Genomic DNA, 17,499 nt, shown 5'->3' with positions numbered 1-17,499 from the left:
AGCATCGGCACAGTTTTCTGTGCTTGGCCTGTTGTGGATGGTGCAGTTGTTTGCAGACAACGTGAGCGCCCATCTCTGGATGCGGGCCGATGCGTTGGTATTTATCCCTTTACTCTCGGAAAACAGGGATATGAGTGCCTTGTGGTCAGTTTCCAATTCAAATCTGAGCCCAAACAGATATTGATGCATTTCTTTACCCCATTGACACACACTAATGCTTCTTTTTCAACCATGCAGTAGGCTCTCTCAGCCTTAGGCAGACTCCTGGATATGTAAGCAACCGGTTGCAATGTCCCAAAATCATTAGCTTGTTGCAATACACACCCGACACCATATGAAGATGCATCATATGCTAGTACCAAACACTTACATGGATCATACAACACAAGAAATGTGTTTGAGCATGACAATTTTCTAGCTTTTACACAGACATTTTCTTGGCTTTTGCCCCATACCCATCCATCGCCTTTATGCAGTAAGTTATGCAGTGGTTCGAACAGTGTGCTGAGACTCGGTAAGAGGTTACCAAAATAGTTCAGGAGTCTGAGAAACGACCGCAGCTCCATCACGTCCTGTGGCATTGCTGCGTTCTCGATTGCCTCCATCTTTGAATCTATGGGCCTGATGCCATCCGCCGCTAATCTCGTCCCCAGGAACTCCACTTCAGGTGCCAGGAAAACGCACTGAGCTTTTTAACCTGAGCCTCACGCGGTTGAATCTCCACCAGGTTCTGCAGATGCTCGACTGTGTCCCGACCTGTGACCAAGATGTCGTCCTGGAAGACTACTGTGTGCAGAACCAACTTCAGTAAGCTTTCCATGTTTCTTTGGAATATCGCCACCACTGATAGATGCCCGTTTGGAATTCAGTTATAAATGAAGAGACCTTTGTGTGTGTTGATGCAGGTGAGGCCCTTCGAGGATTCCTCCAGCTCCTGCGTCATGTCGGCTGAAGTCAAGTCCAGCTTCGTGAACGTCTTTCCTCCCACCAGCTTTGCAAAGAGGTCGTCGGCCTTTGGTAGTGGGTATTGGTCCTCAAGGTAGAAACGATTGATCGTTACTTTGTAATCGCCACAGATTCCGACTGTGCCATCTCCCTTGAGGACTGGGACGATTGGGCTGGCCCACTCGTTGAATTCGATCGGTGAAATGATGCCCTCTCTTTGCAGCCGGTCGAGCTCGATCTCTGCCCTTTCTCTCATCATGTCCAGTACTGCTCTCGCCTTGTGATGGATGGGTTGCGCCGCTGGAATTAGGTGGATCTGCACTTTTGCTCCTTGGAACTTCCCGATGGCTGGTTCGAACAGCAAGTGGAATTTGTTTAAGACCTGGGCACATGAAGTGTCATCAGCCGGCGAGAGCACTCACACATCGTCCCAGTTCCAGCGTATATTTCCCAGCCAGCTCCTGCCGAGCAGCGTGGAACCATCGCCCGGTACCACCCAGAGTGCACCACTCCATTGTAGGAGACCTTTACAGTGGCCGTGCCGGTTACGAGAATCAGTTCATTTGTATAACTTCTTATTTTGTGTGAATTGGAGATAAGACTGGCCTTGAGGCCTTGCTGCACCACAATTTCTTGAAAGACTTTTTGCTCATGATGGACTGGCTCGCGCTTGTGTCCAGCTCCATTGACACCGGGAGTCCATTTAGTTCAACATTCAGCATTATCGGGGGACACTTTGTGGTAAATGTGTGCACTCCATGTACCTCTGCTTCCTGGGTCTGAGGCTCTGGTTCATCCTCATCCGCCGTGGATCTGTCCTCCTCTGCAACATGGTGGTTTGCAGGATTAACAGGATTTAGAGCTCGCCTGCACATACGTTGGAGGTGTCCCATTGTTCTTCAGCCCTTGCAAACGTACCCTTTGAAGTAGCATCAATGGAAACGATGCTCACCCCCACAGCGCCAACAAGGTGTTGATGGCCTTCCATTCATCTCCCTTGATGGTGGATTCTGAGACATCTGTGGATGTGCAGCTGCTGGCGTGGGGGCCTGCCCTGTAGGTTGCGATTTGAAAACAACATCACTTCGTTCAAGTACTTGTAGCAGCATTTGTTTGCTGAGAGATTTGCTTCGTATTATCACTGGTGGCAAGGAACGCCTGGGCTATCGCTGTGGCCTTAATCAAGGTTGGGGTCTCGACAGTCAAGAATTTGCGAAGTATTGTTTTGTGGCCAATGTCAAGTACGAAAATGACTCTGAGCATGTGCTCCAAATGTCCTTCAAATTTGCAATGTCCTGCAAGGCGTCTTAGCTCGGTGACATAACTTGCCACTTCCTGGCCTTCAGACCTTTTGTCGGTGTAGAACCAGTACATCACCATCAAAACGCTTTCCTTCAGGTTCAAATGCTCCTGGACCAGTGTGCACAAATCATCATATGATTTCTCTGTGGGTTTTCGCTGGAGGAAGCAGTTTTTCACGAAGCCCTATGTTGGTGCCCCACAGATGGTGAGCAGAATCGCCCTTCGTTTGGCATCGTTCGCTTCTCCTTCCAGCTCATTGGCTACGAAGTATTGGTCGAGTCGCTCCACAAAGGTTTCCCAATCATCTCCCTCCGAGAATTTCTCCAGGATGCCCACTGTTGTCTGTATCATTGGGTTCACGATCTGTATCTTGTCGCCAGTTGTTATGTATGAAGAAAGAGTCTGACTGGATACTTTGAGCTCAAAGTAAAGTGTGACCTTAGTCCTTCATTGCAGGTCTCCAGAGAGCCGCTCCAATCTGTGAGGACTCCTTAAATAAATGTGCTCCAAAGGGCTTATGGGATCCCTTGGGACTACAGGGGATGAGCCCTCTTGTGGCTGCACAGAGTATATACAAGTTTACATTTTTAATAATGATGATAGCTTCTTCTGGTTTGAGATGGTCACGTACCAGAGCACACAATGTTTCATAGTCCTTGTCCGTTGAACTTAAGGGCGAGAGGAGATTCTTTATGAGTCCATAGATTTTCCGACCGGAAACCATGAGGAGGACCGCCCAGCGCCGAACTGTGTCTGCCTCTTTCTCTATTTTGTTGGCCAGGAAGTACTGGTTCAAGCGGGCTATAACGTATGCCCAATCTTTTCCCTACACAAATCGCTCCAGAGTTCCAATTGTACTCATTTTTGCATGCAAAGGTTCTTGTAACCTCGTCGCCAAATGTTGTTTCTTCAATAACTCAATTGACTGAATACTGTAATCTCAGAACAGGTACAAACCTGCCTCTACTTTATTAAAGCCCAAAGTGATTACACTATAAGATGGCTGGCTTTTTATATCTGGGCCACACATAGATGTGCACAGCCGAATAACCTCCAACAGTGGCACCAACTGGTCGCTAGCAAAATCAAGCATACATGCATGACACTTGCGAAGAGTAATCGGGGTGGAGGAGCGATGAGGGATCATGGCTGAGATTTGGTGGGTGATCGTGCCGGAGGTTTGGCGAATGTTTGGTGCGGAGGTGCGGTGAATGTTTATGGTGGAAGAGCGGTGAGAAATTGTGGCGGAGGTGCGGCGAATGATTGCGGTGGGGAAGCAGCAAGAGATCATGGTGATGGTGCGGTAAATTAGGGTATGGGGCCTCGAAGAGCTGAGAGCGCAGGGGTAGCACGGGCCGGCCCACACTGTGATATGTATGCGTACTAGGTCCATCCAGCAGAGCTGGTCTCCAGTCGTCCTGGTTTACCCTTGCCACTGGACCAAGACCTAGCTCTGTCAAACTCGGGTGGTGGCTGATGTGCAATGGTCACCACACGTTAAAAAAATCCATGCACAGGAATCTTTCACTCCCTCAATTGGAGTTCAGGATGGGAACATCGGGTCCTTCATTGAAACATCTATGAACTCATGTGGAAGCAAGTCATCCTCGTTCGATGGACCGCCTGTGACGATAAGACCCCAATTCCCATTTCTGTCTCGGCCCTTGTTGCTGCTGTCAGTTCCTGATCCCGCCCACACACCACGGGCAGTGCAAGTGGGGAGACGGTATTTAAAGGGACCCTCAGCTTCTCTCGGCAAAAACACAGGAAAGGTTTTATTGCTGGCGATGTTGTGATTGTATTAGATTGGTTCTCTGCAATTTAGAGGCTTTCTATGTGCTTGAAAGTTCCTGTGAAAGTTCCTAGGGTGGTAGGTTCAAGTCCCACTCCAGGGACTTGAGCATAAAATGCCGTCTTTCAGGACCAGATGTTAAACTGAGGCCTTGTCTACACTCTAAGGTGGACGTAAAAGATCTTGTGGCACTATTTCGAAGAAGAGCAGGAAAGTTTTCCCCAGTTTCCTGGTCAATATTTAACCCTCAATCAACATCACTAAAATAAATTATCAGGTCATTATCACATTGCTACTTGTGGGAGCTTGCAATGCAAAAAATTGGCTCCGGTGTTTCCCACATTACAGTCGTGACTACATTTCAAAAGTACCTCATTGGCTGCAAAGCGCTTTGGGACGTCCGGTGGTCGTGAAAGGTGCTATATAAATGCAAGTCTTTCTTTTTATTTTGTTTTATGGAATCTGATTCCAGTACCCTTTCAGACAGTGTGTTCCAGATCATACCAACCATCTGTGTTAAAATGTTTCTCCTCATTTTCTCTCTAAATCTTTTGACGATTAATTTAATCTATGTCCGATGGTTCCTGGCCCTCTTGCCAGAGGAAGCCCTTTTTCCCTAGTTGCTCTATCAAAACTCTACGTAACTTTGAATATCGCTATTCGATCAGTCCTTAACCTTCTCTGCCCTAAGCAGAACAATTCCAGCTTCTCAAATCTCTCAATGTAACTGAGCTTCCTCTCCCTGGTATTATCCTTGCAAACCGCCTCTGCACCCTCTCCAAGGCCTTGACATCCTTCCTAAAGAACGGTGACCAGAATTGGACACAATTCTCCAGCTGAGGCCTAACCGGTTTTTTGTAGAGGGTTAACAAGTCTTCCTTGTTTTAGAATCCAATGTCCCTATTTACAAAAGCAAGTCTTCATCTACTTTCTTAATCGCCTGATGAAGTTGCTCTGCCACCTTCAAGGATTTGTCAATATGCAGCCCAGGACGTGCTACTCTCCTGCACCTGCCTCAACATAACACCATTTAGTTGAAACCGCCTCTGAACCTTCTGAATATTACTCGGTGACTCTGTTATTGCAGGGTGTGTTTGAGGTTATTAAAGTGCAATCTCCACGTAAGCTCTCCCCGTGGATTAGGATAGTTAAGGTCCCTACCTATTGTGTGGCTGCATTGACTGCAGCTGGTACCAGGCACCCCCTGAGCTCGATGTCTCACTGGGAGATTCTCCTGAGCATGTAATAGAGGCTACTTCCAAAGCACTGCCTCTGTGTGTCAGTGTGTGCTGCTGTCTCCAGCTCCAACACACGTCACTGACTCACTGCGAGGATGGGAAGCTTGGCATTCTTACTAGCGCAGGACGTGTTCTACCATTGCCTGGCAGTCATCGGTGTGGCCGGTATGTGAGTAGCAGATAGTCACCAAATGAGGGAAATCCTCTTTAATGACTGGCAAGCTGTGAATGTGTGGCTGCGTGGGTGTATGTGTGTGAGAGTGTGTGTGTGTGTGTGTGTGTGTGTGACTGTGTGTGTGAGACTGCATTTGTTTGAGCATGCTGGTGTGTGAATGAGTGTAAGCATATGTATGACTGTGTTTCTGAGTGTGTGCTCGTGTGCAGTTTAGTGTGCGTACATAAATTATGTTTCTGCGTGCAAGCTACTGTGTGAGTGTGTGTGTGTTTTAAAGTCTAAGTGCAGATGTATGTGGCTGTGTGTGTACTTGTGCCTGTGTGTGTCGGTCTGTGTCTTGTGTGTGTGTGTGTGGGGATAAAATACATTGATGAAACGGCACAGAAACAGGCCTTTCGGCCCAACCAGTCCATGCCGACGTTTATTCTCCTCTCGAGCCTCCTCTTGTCTTTCCTCATCTAAATCTATCAGCAAAACCCTCTTTTCCCTTCTCCTCATATGCTTGTCTAGCATCCTCTTAAATGCATCGATACTATTCGCCTCAACCACTCCCTGTGGTAGCGAGTTCCACCACTCTTTGGGTAAAGAATTTTCTTCTGAATTCCCCATTGGATTTCTTGGTAACTGTCTTATATTGATGGCCTCCAGTTATGCTCTTCCACACAAGTGGAACCATTCTCTCTGTACCAACCTATCAAAACCGTTCATAGCTTTAAAGACCTCTATCAGGTCACATCTCAGCCTTTTTTTCAAGAGAAAAGAGACCCAGCCTGTTCATCCTTAATTAATATGTATACCCCTGCAGTTCTTTATCATCCTTGTAAATCTTCTCTACACCCTCTGCAGTTACTCGATGTACTTTTTATAATATGACGACCAGAACTGTACGCGGTACTCCAAGTGTGGTCCAACCAAAGTTCGAAACAGGTTTAGCATAACTTCCCTACTTTTCCATTCTATACCTCGAGAAATCAGGCTTGGTTCGCTTTTTTTAATGACCTTGCTCACCTGTATCACTACTTTAGCGATTTGTGTATTTGTACTCCGAGATCCCCTTGTTCCTCAACCCCACCTAGACTTGTACCTTCCAAGTAATAAGGGACCTCCCTATTCTTCCTCCCACATTTATCTGTGTTGAACTTAATTTGCCAATTATATGTACATTCTGCAAATTTATTAACATCCTCCTGTAATTTGTTACAGTCCTCCTAAGTATTGACTGTCCCTCTATTTGGTGTCATCCGCAAATTTAGAAATTGTATTTTTGATGCCAAGGTCTAAATCGTGAATAGAAATTGTGAACAACAGTGGTCCCAGCACTGATCGATGTGGAACACCAATACCCACCTTCTGCCATTGCGAATAGCTACCCTTTACATTCACTCTCTGCTTTCCGTCTTGAAGCCAGCTAGCGATCTGTACTGCTACTTGTCCCCAGACTCCACATTCTCTGACCTTGTTCATTGGTCTATTATGGGGTACCTCATCGAAAGCTTTTTGAAAATCTAGATAAATGACATCTACTGAATCTCTATTGTCTACTCTCTCTTAACTCTTCAAAAAATTCAATGAGGTGGTCAACCAAGACTTACCCTTTTGACCAGAGAGCTGGTAAGTGGAAAATGATTGTGTGAAGGGAGAGATGGACAACGGGAACTCGTTCATAGGGGCTGATTGAGTGATGGAACGATAGCTGGAACTGGAGTTCTGATTGATGATGAGAGTTAGAAAATGGGAGCTTATTGGATGACTCAGAGAATTGGACAATTGGGAGCCCATTGACAGATGCAGAGAGCTGGCCAAGCAGAGCTCACCGAGTGTGTGGTGAAAAAGAAAAAGTGATCTCATGGAATGAGGGAAAGAGTTGGGCAATTGGAACATTGATTTGTGGGATTTGGAAAATTGGGGCTCATTCAGAGACCGTTAGAGATTGGAGACTGGAAACATTGATTTATGGTGGGAATTGGATACTGGGGGTGCCATTCAGTGACTGGGAGAGCTTGTACGTGGAAGCTTAGTGATTGCTGATGGGAGCCGGGCAGTGGCAGTTGATTGAGTGCCATAGATAGTTGGACAATGGCAGCTCACTGAGTAATCGAGTGAGGTGGTCAATGAAGAATATAAGAAATAGGAGCAGGAGTAGGCAACACGGCCCCTCGAGCCTGCTCCACCACTCAGTAAGATCATGGTTGAATGGCTTTCCCACCCTATTCCCATATCCCTTAATCCTTTAAAATCATAAAATCATAGATATTTACAGCACGGAAGGAGGCCATTTAGGCCCATCGTGTCCGCTCCGGCCAACAAGAGGTTATCCAGCCTAATCCCACTTTCCACATCTAGGTCCATAACCCTGCAGGTTATAAAACTTCAAGTGCACATCCAAGTACTTTTTAAATGTGGTGAGGGTTTCTGCCTTTCCCACCATTTCAGGCAGCGAGTTCCAGGCCTCGACAACCCTCTGTGTGAAGAGATTTCTCCCAAAATCCCCTCTAAATCTTCTACCAATTACATTAAATTTATGACCCCTGGTTGTTGACTCCTCTGCTTAGGGAAATAGGCCCTTTCTATCCACTATATCTAGGCCCCTCATAATTTTATACACCTCAATGAGGTCTCCCCTCATCCTCCTAACAAACCCAGTCTATCAAATCTGTCCCCATAGCTAAGATTCTCCACTCCCAGCAACATCCTCGTAAATCTCCTCTGTACCGTCTCCAGCGCAATCATGTCCTTCCTGTAATGCGGTGGCCAGAACAGAATGCAGTACTCCAGCTGTAGCAGTACTCCAGCTGTAGCCTAACCATTGTTTTGTACAGTTCAGGCATATCCACCCGGCTCTTATATTCTATGCCTCAGCTAATAAAGGCATGCATTCCATATGTCTTCTTAACCACCTTTTCTACCTGGCCTGCTACCGTCAGGGATCTATATCCCTGATGTGGAATGTATATGGTTAGAGCTGCAGAACACCAAAGGACAAAAAAAGTTAGTGGGAATTGTTTACAGACGTCCAAACAGTCGTAGTGATGTTGGGGAGGGCATCAAACAGGAAATTAGGGGTGCATGCAATAAATGTGCAGCAGTTATCATGGGTGACTTGAATATGCATATAGATTGGGCTAACCAAACTGAAAGCAATACAGTGGAGGAGGTTTTCCTGGAGTGCATAAGGGATGGTTTTCTAGACCAATATGTCGAGGAACCAACTATGGGCGAGGCCATCTTAGACTGGATGATGTGTAACGAGAGAGGATTAATTAGCAATCTAGTTGTGCGAGGCCCCTTTGGGAAGAGTGACCATAATATGATGGAATTCGACATTAGGATGGAGAATAAAACTGTTAATTCATAGACCATGGTCTAGAACTAAAAGAAGGGTAACTATGAAGGTATGAGTTGTTAATTGGCGAATGATACTTAAGGGGTTGACAGTGGATGGGCAATGTCAGACATTTAGAGACCGCATGGATAAACTCCAACAATTGTACATCCCTGTCTGGCGTAAAAATACAAAAGGGAAGGTGGCACAACCGTGGCTGTCAAGGGAAATCAGGGATAGTATTAAAGCCAAGGAAGTGGCATTCAAATTGGCCAGAAATAGCAGCGAACCCGGGGACTGGGAGAAATTTAGAACTCAGCAGAGGAGGACAAAAGGTTTGATTAGGGTAGGGAAAATAGAGCACAAGACGAAGCTTGCAGGGAACATTAAGACGGACTGCAAAAGTTTCTATAGATATGGAAAGAGAAAAAGGTTAATAAACACAAACGTACGTCCCCTGCAGTCAGAATCAGGGGAAGTCAAAACGGGGAACAAAGAAATGGCAGACCAATTCAACAAGTACTTTGGTTCGGTATTCACTAAGGAGGACACAAACAACCTTCCGGATATAAAAAGGGTCAGATTGTCGAGTAAGAAGGAGGAACTGAGGGAAATCCTTATTAGTCAGGAAATTGTGTTGGTGAAATTGTTGGGATTGAAGGCCAATAAATCCCCAGGGCCTGATTGTCTGCATGCCAGAGTACTTAAGGAGGTGGCCTTGGAAATAGCAGATGCATTGACAGTCATTTTCCAACATTCCATAGACTCTGGATCAGTTCCTATGGTGTGGAGGGTAGCCAATGTAACCCCACTTTTTAAAAAAGGAGGGAGAGAGAAAACAGGGAATTATAGACCGGTCAGCCTGACATCGGTAGTGGGTAAAATGAAGGAATCAATTATTAAGGATTGTCATAGCAGCGCATTTGGAAAGAGGTGACATGATAAGTCCAAGTCAGCATGGATTTGTGAAAAGGAAATCATGCTTGACAAATCTTCTGGAATTTTTAAAGAATTTTTCCAGTAGAGTGAACAAGGGAGAACCAGTTGATGTAGTGGATTTGGACTTTCATGAGGCTTTCGACAAGGTCCCACACAAGAGCTTAATGTGCAAAGTTAAAGCACATGAGATTGGGGGTAGTGTGCTGACGTGGATTGAGAATTGGTTTGCAGACAGGAAGCAAAGAGTAGGAGTAAATGGGCACTTTTCAGAATGGCAGGCAGTGACTAGTTGGGTACCGCAAGGTTCTGTTCTGGGCTCCAGTTGTTTACATTGTACATCAATGATTTAGAGGAGGGGATTAAATGTACTATCTCCAGATTTGCGGATGACACAAAGTTGGGTGGCAGTGTGAGCTGCGAGGAGGATGCTATGAGGCTGCAGAGGGACTTGGATAGGTTAGGTGAGTGGGCAAATGCATGGCAGATGAAGTATAATGTGGATAAATGTGAGGTTATCCACTTTGGTGGTAAAAACAGAGAGACAGACTATTATCTGAATTGTGACAGATGAGGAAAAGGTGAGGTGCAACGAGACCTGGGTGTCATGGTACATCACTCATTGAAGGTTGGCATGCAGGTACAGCAGGCGGTTAAGAAAGCAAATGGCATGTTGGCCTTCATAGTGAGGGGATTTGAGTGCAGGGGCAGGGAGGTGTAACTACCGTTATACAGGGCCTTGGTGCTCCCGGGATGGCGGGACTGACATATCAAGAAAGACTGGATCAACTGGGCTTGTATTCACGGGAGTTCAGAAGAATGAGAGGGGATCTCATAGAAACGTTTAAAATTCTGACGGGTTTAGGTAGGTTAGATGCAAGAAAAATGTTCCCAATGTTGGGGAAGTCCAGAACCAGGGGTCACAGTCTAAGGATAAGGGGTAAGCTATTTAGGACTGAAATGAGGAGAAACTTCTTCACCCAGAGAGTGGTGAACCTGTGGAATTCTCTACCACAGAAAGTTGTTGAGGCCAATTCACTTAATATATTCAAAAAGGAGTTGGATGTAGTCCTTACTACTAGGGGGATCAAGGTGTATGGCGAGAAACCAGGAATGGGGTACTGAAGTTGCATGTTCAGCCATTAACTCATTGAATGGCGGTGCAGGCTCGAAGGGCCGAATGGCCTACTACTGCACCTATTTTCTATGTTTCTAAGATTAGGGCTCATGGGGTTGGGGGTAATATGAGTTGCATGGACTGAGGCTTGGTTAATGGACAGATAATAGAGAGTAGGAATAAACAGGCCATTATCAGGGTGGCACGGTACAACTTGTGGAGTGCGACAAGGATCAGTGCTGGGGCCTCAGCTATTTACAATCTATGTCAATGACTTAGATGAGGGAACTGAGCATAATATATCCACGTTTGCTGCTGATACAAAGCTAGGTAAGAAATATGCTGTGAGGAGGATGCAATGAGGCTACAAGGGGATAGGAATGAATAAGTGAGTGAGCAAGAAGATGGCAGGTGAAGTATAATGTGGGGAAATGTGAAATTATAGGTAGAATGCAAAAGCAGAATTGTGAAATGTTGGTATTCAAAGGGATTTGGATGACCTTGAACACAAATTACAGAAAGTTAACATGGAGGTACAGCAAGCAATTAGGAATGCAAACCTTTATTGCAAAGGGCTTGCAGTATAAGAATAAGAATGTCTTGCTGCAATTATATAGGGTTTTGGTGAGACCACACCTGGAATACATTGTACAGTTTTGGTCTCCTTACCTAAGGAAGGATATGCTTGGGAGTGTAACGATTGTTCACTGGATTGATTCCTGGGATGAGAGATTGAGTCCTAAATTCTATGGAATTTAGAATATTGAGAGGTGATCAAATTGAAATGTATATAATTATTAGAGGGCTTGACAGGGTCATTGGTGAGAGGCCATTTCGTTTGACTGGAGAATTTAGAGGTCATAGCCTCAGGATAATTGGTTGGCCATGTAGGACTGAGATGAGGAGAAACTACTTCACTCAAAAGTGTTGTGACTCTTTGGAATTCTGTCCCACAGAGTGCTGTGTATGCTCAGTGATTGGGTGTAATCAAGGCTGATAACAATAGATTTAAGAGATTAAGAAGTTTGCAGGTGAGGCTAAAATCAGCCGTGTAGTTGATAATGAAGAAGAAAGCTGTGGACTGCAGGAGGATATTAATGTACTGGTCAGGGAAGGTTCAAGATGTTGATTCTTGAGATGAAGGGGTTGTCTTATGAAGAAAGGTTGAGCAGGTTGGGCCTATACTCTTTGGAGTTTAGAAGAATGAGAGGTGATCTTATTGAAATATATAAGATTCTGAGGGGGCTTGACAGGGTCGATGCAGAGAGGATGTTTTCCCTCCCTGATATAGAGAGTTGGAAAAGGGAGGTTAATGGAGTGACTGGTTGTGATTGGATAATGGGAGACCATTGGGTAAGGTAGAGAGTTGGGCAATGGGAGGCCACTGAGTTAGGGAGTGAGTTGGAAAATGCAAGTCCATTGAGTGACTGGTCGAGAGTTGTACAATAGGAGCTCATTAAATGATGGAGACAATTGAACAATGAGAGCACATTCAGTGAGGGCCTAAGTTGAACAATGGGTTCTCATTGAGTGATGAAGTGAGTTGAACAATGAGTGTTGATTGAGCGATGGACCGAGTTGGACCAATTGTATTTCACTGAGTGATGGACAATGGCTGCTCTTTACGTGTCTGGTGAGAATTGGATAATGAGAGCTATCAGGGAAATAGAATCCATACAGTTTATACTGCTATCTAATAAATATTTATTATACTGATAGCCAATCATTCTCTCATTACTATTTTCCAACCTGTGTCTCTAACCTAACTTAGAAATGTCCTCTCCTCCCAAGTTTCCTCACTCCCTCTTTGCTATCTTCACTGTGTTAAAACCAAGTTTCATCACACCGTCTCCTACTCATTACCTTTACATGGTACTCTCTGGTCAATGTACAGCTGATTCTCACGCACACATGTTTACATTCTCTGCGTTATGCGAACATCAACAGCCTTTCACATAAGTTGCAGTGCCCGAGTTGTTGTGACCATAAAAGTTATGATCTAAACATACTATTAAGGCAGTACTATCAACATCCCATGGCCATAATCAATCTTGAATGCTGGCTGTTGCTAAGGAGAACTCTCAACAAGTTGCAAGGCTAGGGTATCTCTCCCTCATGTAACATGCCCTATGACACATGGTGTGGGTGTAATTACTAACTCTCACCTCTCTTTCCCTCTCTGGCAGCTAACTTAATGACCATCGTGATTCTCTCTCGTGGAAGCTCTGTCCTCGCCAGATGCACGGGCCTTTACCTGGTCTCCATGGCAGCGGTGGACTTGCTGGTCATCATCTTCTGTGTGATGTTGAACTACCTGGGATCTCTCTACTTCCCCTTCTCGATCCTCACCCATTACCACGTATGCAGCCTGAACAGCATCATGAATGCCGCGGTGGTGGACTGCTCGGTCTGGCTCACCGTGGCCTTCACCCTTGATCGATTTGTCGCCATTTGTTACCAGAAGTGGAAAGCGAGATACTGCACGGTGAGGACAGCGACCGGGGTGATAACGACTGTGTGCACGGTGAGCTACCTGCGTAATATCCCGCGCTACTTCACCTACGAACCCGTTGATGCCCGCGGCCCGTTCCCAGTCTGCAGGCTCCGCAAACTTTGTACAAACACCCCCTGGGCAGCATACCTTTCGTCCTGTACCATCTTAAACCCTCTCATTCCCTACGTGTGCATCTTGCTGCTCAATGCTCTCACCGTCAGGCACGTTCTCGTGGCCAGTCGTGTCAGCAGGGCATTCCGGAGTCAAGGTGGCGATGGGAAGCAAGTTGACCCCGAGATGGAGAACCGGAGAAGGTCCATCATCCTGCTCTTCGCCATATCGGGCAGCTTCATCGTGCTGTGGATGACCAGAGTGGTGGTCTTTGTGTTCCAGGAGATGTTGCTGGACATAGGCCCCATGGTCATGCAGGTCGGCGACTTGCTGATGTACCTGAACTCCTGCACCAACACCTGCATTTACGCTCTCACCCAGGCTAAGTTCAGGGCGGAGATGAGGCGAGCCATCACACAGCCCATTCATCTGTTTCTGAAGCTCACCAAAGACCTAAAACCAAAGGAGAACTCGTCAACTCATCGGTTTCACCCAGAAGCTGCCCGCAGAGGTGGGGGTGGAGTCTAGGCAGCGGTAACCAGCTGGGATTCTGCTCATCTCGTACAACGAACTAAAAGTTAATTTAAAAACAGAGTTGTGTGAAAGTGAGTCGGTGCGTGAAAGGGGCAGGTTGAGTTAACAGAGATAGGGGAGGACAGAAGGTGAAGCTGGGCTGTCCAGGGCTAATTATCACTGGAGCAGTTCTTCGCCCCCTTTAGATTTTCTAATTCCGCTCACTGTTTGAGATTTACATCATCCAACACTTCCACCTTTCCACATGTACAAGGCACGCATCAGGAGTGTGATGGAATACTCTCCACTTGCCTGGATTAGTGCAGCTCCAACAACACTCAAGAAGCCCCACGCCATCCAGGACAAAGCAGTCCATGTGATTATCCACCACTTAACCGTCCAGTTCCTTCACACTGGTGCACCATGGCACAGTGTGTACCATCAAAGGGATGAGCAGATAATCTGTTTTAGTCATGTTGATTTAGGGATTAATATGGATCAGGACACCGGGCATAACTCCCCTGCTCTATTCGAAATAGTGCCAAGGGATCTTTTATGTCCACCTGAGAGAGCAGACAGGGCCTCGTTTTAACATCTCACCCAAAAGACGGCACCTCCGATAGTGCAGCACCCCCTCAGTACTGCACTGGGAGTATCAGCCTAGATTTGCGTGCTCAAGTTCCTGGAGTGGGACTTGAACCCAAAACCTTCTGACTCAGAGGTGAGGGTGCTGCCCACTGATCTACGACTGATCTATCCCATGGGTTTTGATTTCAACAAATGGAGGAGGGAGCGTGGGTAACAGATAAACTGATTCACAACATAAGGACATCCCAAAGCCGTTCACAGCTGACGAATTACATCTGAAATGTAGTCACTGTTGTAAAGCAGGAAATGCGGCAGCCAATGTGTGCACAGCAAGCTCCCACAAACACCAATGAGACAAATGACCAGTTTGGATAGGTATTGGTTTGAAGGAATGTTAGCCGGGACTCCAGGAGCACTCCCTGCTCTTTCAATAGTTGCATGGCATTTTCTGGACTGGATTCTCCTCCTCATTCCTTCGTGTAATCGGGTGGGGTTGTGGCAGAGAAAGGGATCAAAGGCGGGCAGTGAGGCCTATCGCCCATTAATTGCCCGACATCCATTTCCCTCCCCCTGCGCCTCTCACCATGTGAGCTCATGAACATGAATCAAGGAAGGACGGTAGGTGAGAGGATCCACCAGGTGAAGTAAAATGCAGAATGTTACCTGGACGCCAAGGGTTAAATTACGAGGAGCGATTACACAAACTAGGATTGTATTCCCTGTAATTTAGATGATTAAGGGGTGATCTGATTGAAGATTTCAAGATATTAAGGGGAATTGATACGGGAGAGAGAGATAAATTATTTCCACTGGCTGGGGAGCCTTGGACTAGGAGGCACAGTCTAAAAATAAGAGCCAGACCTTTCAGGATGAAGTTAGGAAACATTTCTACACAAAGAGTGGCAGAAGTTTATAACTCTCTTCTGCAAACAGCAATTGATGCTCGATCAATTCTTAATTTTAAATCTGAGATTGACAGATTTGTGTTTACCAACGGTATAAAGGGATCGGGGCCAAGAAGGAGTTAGGTCGCAGATCAGAAATTATCTCATTGAATGCTGGCAAAGGATCGAGGGGCTGAATGGCCTCCTCCTGTTCCTATCTTCCTTTATAAGTGCACAAGGGAAGGAGCATTCAGACGTGAAGCGTGGAACTGCGTGACCATTGGGTTACAATACACACCACCCCTGCGTCGCACCATAGGTCTGTTGTAACACTTCCTCCCTCAGGTCACCCGGTGAAGCCATTAAACTGTTTTTAGTCACTGCGCCCTTGCAAGTTGAGTGCTACCATTATTAATCATGTCTTCCCTGAATCAATTGCACTGAATTGAAATATAAAATGCATTCTATTCTCATAAATAAACCTGTTAAAAGACAAGCCGAGCCTGGGTGTAGTTGTGTGACACGCAGTGATGGTGGGATCCAATCCGTGTGGAGATGGTGGGGGCAGGGGGGAGCCTCAATTTAGGGGGCCGGAGATCCACAGGAAATGGGCGGATGCCTCATTAATATCTGCACATCAGGGATCAGCATCGCAGTTAAGACCCTCATCCCATTTCAATCTCGGCCCGTCTTGGTGCTGCCAGTTCCCGATCCTGTCATAACACATTCCTGCGCTCACAGTTGTTAAAGAGGCGGGGTCCTGATCAATAATTTGCTTCCCCAAATCAATAGAAACATGGGAATGCAAGGGGGTCATTCAGCCCCTCGAGTCTGTTCCGCCACTCACTTCGATTTTGGCTGATCCGTATCCAAACTCCATCTATTCGCCCTGGTTCCATAACCCTTAATACCCATACCCAACAAAAACCTATCAATCTCAGCTTTGAAATTGACCCCCCCCCCAGCCTCAATAGCTTTTTGGGGGAGAGAGTTCCAGACTTCCACTCCCCTTTGTGTGAAGAAATGCTTCCTGACATCACCCCTGAATAGCCTGTCTCTAATTTTAAGGTTCTGCCCCCTTGTTCTGGACTATCCCCACCAGAGGAAACAGTTTCTCTCTATCTATCCTATCAACTCCTTTTAATCATCATAACCACCTCAACTGCATCACTCCTTAATCTTCTATACTCAAGCTTAATAAAGGGATAATTAAGAGTAATAAACTTTTTATACCATGAATATCAGGTGTCACGTATGTATTAAGTATGCAGCTACTTAAACATACTTAAAAATAAAATTTACTATCAAACTTAGAATCATAGAAATTTATGGCACAGAAAGAGGCCATTCGACCTATTGTGTCAGTTCCGTCCGACAAAGAGCTATCCAGCCTAAACCGACTTTCCAGCTGTTGGTCCGTAGCCCTGTAGGTTACGGCACTTCAAGTGCATATCCAAGTACTTTTTAAATGCGATGAGGGTTTCTGCCTCTACCACCCTTTCAGGCAGCGAGTTTCAGACCCCCACGGTCCTCTGCGTGAAAAAAATTCTCAAATCCCCTCTAACCCTTTGACTAATGACTTTAAATCTTGATGATGGTTTGGTTGGGGATTGAAATGTGTGAGAGATCTGAGGTCACTATCTTAGGCTTTTACAATACCAAAGATTCATCACAAACTGTCAGTTTTATACATTTCTCTCACTCACTCCATGTGACTATCCACACAATTCTGCATTATGCGATTATACGTTAAAATACAATTTAATTGACTTGTCCATTATCAATAACTTTAGTGTTAACAAGTTATTTTTCCATAGACTGGTGCAGTTCCCTTACTTTGTTATTTTTCTGATAGGTTCACTCTTGTTTCATATAATTGCCATTCCACCAAGTTTCTTTTAAATTAATTCTTGGGATGTGGGCATCGCTGGCAAGGCCGGTATTTACTGTACATCCCTCATTGCCCTTGAGAATGTGATGATGAGACGGCGTCTTGAACTCCTGCAGTCCGTGTGGGGTCAAGGTCTATTTCCATAGCGGTTTGGTACAACTGAGTGCTGGGCCATTTCGGAAGGCGGTTAA

General features: G+C 45.8%; 1 protein-coding gene across 1 annotated transcript; it reads left to right on the top strand.

The window, feature by feature from the left end:
- The first annotated feature begins 5,372 nt into the window (after positions 1-5,372).
- Positions 5,373-13,960, top strand: LOC139240768 (probable G-protein coupled receptor 139). Its single transcript, XM_070869247.1, has 2 exons — positions 5,373-5,442; positions 13,014-13,960. The coding sequence occupies exons 1-2, from the start codon at positions 5,373-5,375 to the stop codon at positions 13,958-13,960; spliced, it is 1,017 nt and encodes a 338-aa protein (XP_070725348.1).
- Positions 13,961-17,499: the final 3,539 nt, after the last annotated feature.

The sequence above is a fragment of the Pristiophorus japonicus genome, chromosome X, assembly GCF_044704955.1.
Source record: "Pristiophorus japonicus isolate sPriJap1 chromosome X, sPriJap1.hap1, whole genome shotgun sequence".
NCBI classification, from domain to species: domain Eukaryota; kingdom Metazoa; phylum Chordata; class Chondrichthyes; family Pristiophoridae; genus Pristiophorus; species Pristiophorus japonicus.
This window is presented reverse-complemented; position numbering and strand designations above follow the sequence as displayed.

Coding starts and splice junctions, on each gene's coding strand:
- LOC139240768 (XM_070869247.1), top strand. CDS start 5,373: ATGGGAAGCTTGGCATTCTTACTAGCGCAGGACGTGTTCTACCATTGC. Junction 5,443..13,013: donor GGCAGTCATCGGTGTGGCCG/GTATGTGAGTAG, acceptor CCTCTCTGGCAG/CTAACTTAATGACCATCGTG.